General features: G+C 44.4%; 1 protein-coding gene across 1 annotated transcript; it reads right to left on the minus strand.

Moving 5' to 3' along the window:
* Positions 1–4,448: 4,448 nt before the first annotated feature.
* Positions 4,449–5,814, minus strand: dio3a (iodothyronine deiodinase 3a). The gene has a single exon (XM_055641152.1). The coding sequence runs from the start codon at positions 5,701–5,703 to the stop codon at positions 4,936–4,938; it is 768 nt and encodes a 255-aa protein (XP_055497127.1). The 5' UTR covers positions 5,704–5,814; the 3' UTR covers positions 4,449–4,935.
* Between the last annotated feature and the right edge of the window lie 4,490 nt (positions 5,815–10,304).

A 10,304-nucleotide genomic window follows, 5' to 3' on the forward strand; every position in this document is an offset into this window, starting at 1 on the left:
AGTACGTTTCTTCAAAATAAAGCCTTGACATTTGTACTGTGATTACTGTAGTCTTATCTATTGCAAAACGGGATTATCATACAACCTTGTTCATTGAGTCGTAATTGCAATGTCAACATGATGTTAAAAAAACAATAAATGGGAAGATATTGATAGTGTAGAGAAACAGAAGGACTTAGGAGTGTTTGTCCATTGATTTTTAAATTAACAGAGCAGCTCAATAATATAATTTGAGAAACATAGAAACATAGAAATTAGGTGCAGGAGTAGGCCATTCAGCCCTTTGAGCCTGCACCGCCATTCAATATGATCATGGCTGATCATCCAACTCAGTATCCCGTACCTGCCTTCTCTCCATACCCCCTGATCCCTTTAGCCACAAGGGCCACATCTAACTCTCTCTTAAATATAGCCAATGAACTGGCCTCAACTACCTTCTGTGGCAGAGAATTCCAGAGATTCACCACCCTCTGTGTGAAAAATGTTTTTCTCATCTTGGTCCTAAAAGATTCCCCCCTTATCCTTAAACTGTGACCCCTTGTTCTGGAATCACATAGGATGCGTTTCTTTATTAAATTAGGCATAGAATATAGAGCAGGAAGGTTGTGCTATAATTATATAGAACACTAGTTCTATCGGAGATATCTTGAGTTCTGGACTCTACATTATAAGAAACCTGTGACCACATTGGAAAGGGTATGGATGACATCCTTGAAGATATTTCCGGGACTGGAAAACTAGCCGTGAGGAAATATTCAATGTTAGGACTCTTTTCTATGAAACAGAGGAGGACGAGGGGTAACTTCACTGAGATGTCTATAATTATGAAGGCTGAAATAGAGAAAATAGGAAATGCCTAATTTCACTTAACAGAACACCATTAAAAGTATGACGTATTTGGTAAGATTGGAAGGGATTTTTTATTTTACTTGGGGGCAGAAAAGATCTGAATCTGACTCCTGAAAGATGGATAGATATCCTGGGGTGGGAGATTGCAACCTTCACGTGGTCCGCCCTGTTTCGACGAATGCAATCAACCTGTCGTGCACAATCAAGTAAGATCAACTGGAACAAGTTGTCCTACAACTTTAGGCTGTGCACGCCATACGCAAGAAGAAGAAGAAGATAGATGTCCTCATAACATGTGCTTGGAGGTTTACTTGAAAAGCTCTGACATACGGATCTATGGACAGAGTGTTGCAGATAGAATCAGGTTTGGTAGCTTCCCTTGGATGGACTCAGATGTAATGAATGGAGTGTTCTTTTACTGCATTGTAATTTTTCTGTAATTCCATGATTCTATTTCTGCATCTTATTTTCCAGACTGGATTTTTGGCAAATAGTGAGGTATTTGAAGAGCAAGACCTCAGGCCTAGTACATAACTCAGACTACTGGGCAACAGTGCCCACCAGACATTGAATAATGTCAATACAATCTCTGCGAAATTCCACCAAATTCACTGGAAGGTGAAGCAATCTAATGCTGGTGTGTTTTCCCAATCCAACATCGTCAATAATGAGACCTTATACATTTGGCTACACTAGTCGGGGCACGTAATCCACATGTCTGACACATGTTTGTTACTTCCTCGACCGCAGAACTAGCCAATTTTCGTCTACTCTCCTCTGCCTAGCAGAGCTGGTCCTTACCCTTAACAACTTCTCATTCAACTCTTCCCACTTCCTCCAAATCCAAGGCTTAGCTAAGGGCACTTGCATGGGCCCCAGCTATGTCTGCCTCTTTATAGGGTGTGTCGAACAATCACTGTTCCAGGCGTACACTGGCCCTATCCCCGAACTCTACCTCCACTACATTGACGACTGCTTCGGTGCTACCTATGCAGAACTCACTGACTTCATCAACCTCTCGACTAATTTCCATCCTGCACTCAAATTCACTTGGACCATCTCCGACATCTCCCTACCATTTCCAGATCTCACCTTCTCCATCACAGGAGACAGACTATTGACTGACATCTACTGTATTACAATCCCACAGACTCCCATAGCTATCCAGGCTACACTTCTTCCCACCCTGCTTCCTGTAAAGACAATATCCCCTATTCCCAATTCCTCCGTCTATGCCGCATCTGCGCCCAGGATGAGGTTTTCTATACCAGGGCATCGGAGATATCCTCACTCTTTAGGGAACAGGGGTTCCCCTCTTCCATAGATGAGGCTCTCCTCAATATCCCGCAGCTCCGCTCTTGCTCCCCCACCCCCCATTCATAACAAGGACAGAGTCCCCCTTGTCCTCACCTTCAACACCATCAGCCGTCGCATACAAACCTCCAACATTTTCGCTATTGGCCACATCTTCCCATCTCCACCCCTTTCTGCTTTCCCCAGAGACCATTCCCTCCGCAACTCCCTGGTCAACTCGTCCCTTCCCACCCAAACCACCCCCTCCCCGGGTACTTTCCCCAGCAACCGCAGGAGATGCAACACCTGTCCCTTTACCTCCCCCATCGACTCCATCCAAGGACTCCTTTAGTCTTTTCAGGTGAGGCAGAGGTTCACTTGCACCTCCTCCAACCCCATCTACTGTATCCGCTGTTCTAGGTGTCAACTCCTGTATATCAGCGAGACCAAGCGCAGGCTTGGCAATTGTTTCGCTGAACACCTCTACTCAATCCACCTTAACCGATCTGATCTCCCGGTTGCTCAGCACTTTAACAACCCCTCCCATTCCCAATCTGACTTTTCTGTCCTGGGCCTCCTCCATTGTCAGAGTGAGGCCCAGTGCAAATTGGAGGAACAGCACCTCATATATCACTTGGGCAGCTTACACCCTAGTGGTATGAACATTGACTTGTCTAACTTCAAGTATCCCTTGCTTTCCCTCTCTCTCCATTCCCCCCCCCCCCCCCTTCCCAGTTCTCCCACCAGTCTTACTGTCTCCGACTACACTCTATCTCTGTCCTGCCCACTCTCCTGACATCAATCTGAAGAAGTGTCGACCCGAAACGTCACCCATTCCTTCTCTCCAGAGATGCTGCCTGTCCCACTGAGTTACTCCAGCATTTTTGTGTCTACCTTCGATTTAAATCAGCATCTGCAGTTGTTTCCTATGCATTTTGTCTGCTCCACTGCAAAATATCCTCAATGCCTGACACTAGATTTCTATTCTCAAACATATTCTATTCTGAGCTCTGTCATAGGAGGACATTACCAGGCAAAATGAGGAACCGATTCAAGAATGTGTTCAAAGCCCACTAGAAATGCACTGACCCGTGGGATTATCACCCCCCCCCCCCCCCTCCCACCACAGCTGCTCCAGTGGACGAGGAGCATTGGGGACGGTGATGGCAATGTCAGGGTCGTGCAGTGGGAGCTCCCAGAGGCCCTGAAAATGTAGTGGAAGGAGTGCACCCAGCTCATAGACTCCAGCCACCTATTGACACAACCTGTCCAAACTCTGGAAGGGACTGCTGTTCCCACAGTGGCTTAATTAGCCACCACAAGAAAGTATGAACAGGAGTCAAGTCTGGTCATCTAAATAACTCTCTATTTATCCCAGGCTCCAATTCCTCCTTTGTGCCACATATCAATAGCCCGCAATCCTGCATTTTAAAAAAAAGTCTTAATTCCATATTAATGAGGTAGTCTCCGTAATTCAAAGGAACAGAGAAATCCAGCGATTCACCATCTTCAGAGCCTACAAAACCAGAGGGTGTGCGTGTGTGAGTTATAGATTGCACAGAGACCGTTTAAGAAGAACATACGACTTCCAGTAATGTGGGATTAACGCAGTGTACACTGCTTCTCTCTCCGCAACGAAAGGTTCTCATTTGGCGATCTATTTCACACTTACGGCCGTGAAGATATTTGCTTAGATTCTAACCAAACGTTGTGAGGGCGTTCGGTGTCCGACGCCCGCACGTATGAGTGGTGATCACCTTTGTTCGCCATCAGTCGTTGTGACTTAAGGGCATCGCTAATTATTTCCAAATACCGCTGCGAAAACATTAAATTCATTGTTGGATATGTAAATGTAAATGCGGGACTCCTCGTCAAATTGGGCGATTGATTGTCACAGCGCGAAGGTCTGGTGCAGAGATCCAAAGACATTGCCCACATCGTCACAAATACTTTAAATCACGCCCTATCCTCACCTGCACAACACCCGAGAGAGTCTGGGAAAAATCCACGCTGTGGAATTTTCCCAGACTCTCTCGGGTGTTGTACAGGTTAACTTTTCTTCCTCTATGCGTTTAAACCAAACAAACCACCTTGCAGCGGGTTTTGATGGACGACCTGGTGTTTTAGCCATCAGTTGTGCATATACTTTGAGCAGAAACCCTGATCCGGACATCTGCACACTCAGGAAGTAAAATGCTGACCTGTATACAATGTAGCGATCAACCAGGGACCGTGCGCTTTCCGCTAGTCAACGCCCCGAAAACAGGTGTAAAGGTGGCACGCGTAAGGAAATAGAGCCTATGGGGTTTTTTTTTTAATGTTTATTATAAAATATAATAAAAATGTTCTGTTTAAAATCATGCGAAAACACGACCTTTTCCTCAAAACAGACCACGATTTCGAAACATTTGTCTCAACAGTGGTTGCAACATTGCAACAGTGGTCTCACAAACTTTGCGCACCGTATCCCCCGGCACTTGTCACATCAGGCGCGGTCTCCAAGCAAAAGAGCCATTTCGAAACCGGCTTTCACAAAAAAGTACCAGGAATATTGTCGACTTCCAATCTGCGTTTGACTCACTTTTCAAGTAAAACATAAAAATGTAAAAAAAACATAGTATTTGAGTGTATTTACAAATGTGCATTAACATTGTCGGAGAATAAAGTTACATTTAGCGCGCATTTAGTCACTGTGGATTTCACAAGTTCGTTCAGTAACAAACACTTCGGCATGCAGAACGGAGGACTCAAAATATATTAAGCTTTAGTAAGAGTTCAGTGCATCTAGTCCATTCATACTTCAATTACGACAGTGCTGGAACTTTGTTTCGTGTACTGCTCCAGCCACAATCTGAGTTCCGAGATCTTATAACCTTCCGGCCCCCTCCTTCCTTGATAAACCACTTTCTGATTCAGAAGGACATAGAGTCTCTCAAAGTAAGCGCCGTAGGCAGCGTTGGAAGAATTGTCCATCCCGTCGGCCACGACAAAGCAGTTTGGACTCTCGTCCTTCATCAGGCTGGCCGCTTTCAGTCGGTCTTCCAGGCATCGGTGCTTTGGGATATCATAGGGGGCATCGGTACTGATCCAGCCGTCGGATGGGTGGGCTTCCTCGATGTAGACCAGGAGGAAGTCAGCAATGTCAGCGTGCTGGCTGGCGAGCCGCTGGAACGCCTTGAGGCGCGCCATGAAGGGGGGTCAGGTGCAGCTGCCGAAGTTGAGGACCAGGGGCCGCGCTCCCCGGCTGTAGTCGAGCAGCCGAACCCTCCCCTGTCCTCGCAGCTCCACCACCTCGGGGTTTGGAGCCGGCGAGCCCACGTGTGCCGATTTGAAGAAGTCCAGTTTCTGGCCGTGCCAGACGGCTCGCAGCGACTCGAGAGTAAGCATTCGGTTGGCGTCGGACACGGAGAGAGGAGGGTCGTCGGCGTTGGTCCCGCTCTGCTCCCTGGACAGCAGCCGCTTGCGAATGCACAGGATGTCGAGCATGCAAAGCAAGAGGGCGGTCACCAAGAAGCGGGGCAGCAGCAACAAGGCAGCCACAGACTCCTTCAGCACGTTCATGACTTGCTTGCTTGCTCCCTCCTCTCAGCAGTTTTCCCCACTGCTGTGACTCAACAGCTACGGCTCGCTCTCTTTTAAAATCCCCGTGTTGAATGGAGACAGCCCCCGCCCCCGTGTAGACCCGCCTCCCCGGCAGCACCTACAGTGAGTGTACCTCGGAGACTGAGGGTGAGGGAGGGAGGGAGGGAGAGGACCAGGAGAGAGGAGAGGACAATCACGTGGTGGACTGGCAGTTTCCAGGACCATCTGAGGACATAACACCCCCCCACCCTCACCCCCTCCCTTTAGGTTATATTGTTTGAACGAAAGAGAAAGTAAAACAATTATATTATAATCGGAAGCCGGGTTTTTAAAAAAAGGCACGAAATGGGACGCACACTAGACCGTGACCAAGAGTGAGCGTACAACTAGTAAACGAATACTCTGTCCCCGGCAGCGCAACACAGGCGGAGAATACAAATAACAGAGAAAAAGTACGGTCCGTTTACGAAGTTCGAGCTCATGTGAACGTTTCACTGAAACCTACTTAGAGTGACACGACACAAGATAATTACATTGTCGCCTCATTTTGCACTGAAAGTGGCAGTCAATACAAAATGCCAACCGAATAAAACGCATGTGGGTTTAGTTTGATGTCGCGGCGATAACGCTCAGTGCCAATGATGTTGCCTACAAGCCAGCATGAACACGACACGAATATTTAGTGTCTCTTTAAACCGTTTAAAGGCATCGACATTAGTTAATTAAAATCCACTGTCTCGGTTATACACTCTTTAAGGGCTGCTGCGTTCTGGGGAATATTTGCAATTTGACTCAGCGGTTGAACGACTTGTGCGCGATAGATGTGTACAGTTTGCGCTCCCGCAAAGTTTGTTCTCGAGAGTGTAAAGCCTGCGTGAAACAAAGTATGTCCGGAACTACCGCTTGCTTGAAATTTTACTCCATTTCGAGGAAGAATATTTTAAAGAAGCTTGAGTGGGTTTGAAGTTTGGTGGATGAGTGGCGCGTACTTTGTACACGGGGATTGAGTGGCCTACAGAGGGTGCTGTTGGCTGGCCGCTCGCTGTCTCCCACAGTGGTTCCCAAAGCTGAGCCACAATCTGGGAAGTGTTGTTCCCCAGCGCCAGCCGGCGTAAATAAACGTCACTATACGGACAAAGTAAATGTGCGATGACTTAAATTCTACGCACATTGATATGTCACTAGGATGCCAGCAGTTTAAAAAACAAGTATATTTTCAGAAGCATTTACTGTTCAATACTTATAGGGTTAAATGTTTCGTTATTTCGTGATAACTTAATGAAATTGTCTCCAGTCTTTTGGGGAATACGGGAATGTTAGATCCTGTTTAAAAAAACAAACTATTATCACTTTGAACATATTCAACAACTGAGAATTAAAGCTCTCTTAGCAAAGAAACAAAGACATTTCTCTCCCTTCCAGCCCCCAATAGCAACACCCTTATCTTGAGAAGAAATAAAAACAGAAAATGCTGAAAATATCCAGAGGGTCGGGTCTTCTGAAATACTCAGAACAAACTAATTCTGATGAAGAGTCAAGAGTCAAGAGTGTTTTATTGTCATGTGTCCCAGATAGAACAATGACATTCTTACTTTCAGCAGCACAACAGAATATGTAAACATAGTACACTGCAAAAAATATGATAAACGAGAGAGAGAAAGTTCAGTGTGTATACAGTGCCCACCATAATGTTTGAGACAAAGACCCATCATTTATTTATTTGCCTTTGTATTCGACAATTTGAGATTTGTAATAGAAAAAAAATCACATGTGGTTAAAGTGCACATAGTCAGATTTTAATAAAGGTCATTTTTATACATTTTGTTTTCACCATGTAGAAACACCATGTAGCAGTATGCTTGGGGTCATTGTCTTGCTGTAGAATGAACTGCCGGCCAATGTGTTTTGAGGCATTTGTTTGAACTCGAGCAGATAGGATGTGTCTAAACACTTCAGAATTCATTATGCTACTAATATCAGCAGTTGTATCATCAATGAAGATAAGTGAGCCAGTACCTTCAGCAGCCATACATGGCCAGGCCTTAACACCCCCACCACCGTGTTTCACAGATGAGGTGGTACGCTTTGGATCTTGGGCAGTTCCTTCTCTCCTCCATACATTGTTCTTGCCATCACTCTGATATAAGTTAATCTTCGTCTCATCTGTCCACAAGACCTTTTTCCAGAACTGTGGTTACTCTTTTAAGTACTTCTTGGCAAACTGTAACCTGACCATACTATTTTTGCGGCTAACCAGTAGTTTGCATCTTGCAGTGTAGCCTCTGTATTTCTGTTCATGAAGTCTTCTGCGGACAGTGGTCATTGACAAATCCACACCTGACTCCTGAAGAGTGTTTGGCGATTATTTTTATTATAGAGAGAATTCTTCTGTCATCAGCCGTGGAGGTCTTCTTTGGCCGGCCAGTCCCTTTGCGAATAGTAAGCTCACCATTACTTTATTCTTAATGATGTTCCAAACAGTTGATTTTGGTAAGCCTAAGGTTTGGCTGATGTCTCTAACAGTTTTATTCTTGTTTCCCAGTCTCATTATGGCTTCTTTGACTTTCATTGGCACAACTTTGGTCCTCATGTTGATAAACTGCAATAAAAGTTTCCAAAGGTGATGGAAAGACTGGAGGAAAGACTAGGTGCTGAGAGCTCTCTTGTACCTGCATTAAGGAGGCAATTAAACACACCTGAGCAATTACAAAAACCTGTGAAGCCATGTGTCCCAAACATGATGGTGCCCTGAAATGGCGGGACTATGTATAAACACAGCTGTAATTTCTACATGGTGAAACCAAAAAGTATAAAAATACCCTTTAATAAAATCTGACAATTTGCACTTTAACCACATGTGATTTTTTTCTATTACAAATCTCAATTTGTGGAATACAGAGACAAATAAATAAATGCCGGGTCTTTGTCCCAAACAATATGGAGGGCACTGTATATACACATACTCACAAGTATGTGTGTATATGTACACACACACACACACACACACACACACACACACACACACACACACACACACACACACACACACACACACACACACACACACACACACACACACACACACACACACACACACACACACACACACACACACACACACACACACACACACACACACACACACACACACACACACACACACACACACACACACACACACACACACACACACACACACACACACACACACACATATATATATTTATATATATACACATACACACATATTAAAAAAAACAAGCATACAATAATAGTGAAATACTCAAAACAACAGACATTAGTAGACTTAAAACGACCTATGTTTCTCTAACCACTGATGCGATCTGTCCTGCGAAGTATTTCCAGCATTTTCTGTTTTTATTTTAGATTCCCAGTATCTACAGGTAATTTTTGTGTTTCAGTAGTCATCTAGAGATCGCTAATTTTGAGTTCTGGCTAAAAAAGACTGCTTAATAAGTGTATTAAATGTTAAACTGAAATGACCAGTTTGGGTGTATTTTAATCAATGGATGAAATTGTTCTTTATTACAGATATCTAAAGATATTGCCTTTGTGCAAAAAAAAAATCAACATGGTATTACATTGGATTCTGTTTCTATTGCATTGTTTAGTTGTATTGAAGAAGCAAAAAAAAACTTGTTTGTTTGTTTATGGTAAGACACAAAATGCTGGAGTAACTCAGCAGTTCAAGCAGCATTCATTGAGAATATAGAAACATAGAAACATAGAAATTAGGTGCAGGAGTAGGCCATTCGGCCCTTCGAGCCTGCACTGCCATTCAATGTGATCATGGCTGATCATCCAACTCAGTATCCCGTACATGCCTTCTCTCCATACCCTCTGATCCCCTTAGCCACAAGGGCCACATCTAACTCCCTCTTAAATATAGCCAATGAACTGGCCTCGACTACCCTCTGCGGCAGAGAGTTCCAGAGATTCACCACTCTCTGTGTGAAAAAAGTTCTTCTCATCTCGGTTTTAAAGGATTTCCCCCTTATCCTTAAGCTGTGACCCCTTGTCCTGGACTTCCCCACCATCGGGAGCAATTTTCCTGCATCTAGCCTGTCCAACCCCTTAAGAATTTTGTAAGTTTCTACAAGATCCCCTCTCAATCTCCCAAATTCTAGAGAGTATAAACCAAGTCTATCCAGTCTTTCTTCATAAGACAGTCCCGACATCCCAGGAATCAGTCTGGTTCATAAGACAGTCCCGACATCCCAGGAATCAGTCTGGTAGATTCAAATTATTTATGTCTTCCTTAGTGCAGACGGAACCAAAGTAGTTATTCAATTGGTCCGCCATATCCTTGTTCCCCATGATCAACTCACCTGTTTCCTGACTGCAAGGGACCTACATTTGTTTTAACTAATCTCTTTCTTTTCACATATCTATAAAAACTTTTGCAGTCAGTTTTTATGTTCCCTGCCAGTTTTCTTTCATAATCTATTTTTCCTTTCCTAATTAAGCCCTTTCTCCTCCTCTGCTGGTCTCTGAATTTCTCCCAGTCCTCCGGTATGCTGCTTTTTCTGGCTAATTTGTACGCATCATCCTTCGCTTTG

This window comes from Leucoraja erinacea, chromosome 9 (genome assembly GCF_028641065.1).
Source record: "Leucoraja erinacea ecotype New England chromosome 9, Leri_hhj_1, whole genome shotgun sequence".
Classification (NCBI taxonomy): domain Eukaryota; kingdom Metazoa; phylum Chordata; class Chondrichthyes; order Rajiformes; family Rajidae; genus Leucoraja; species Leucoraja erinaceus.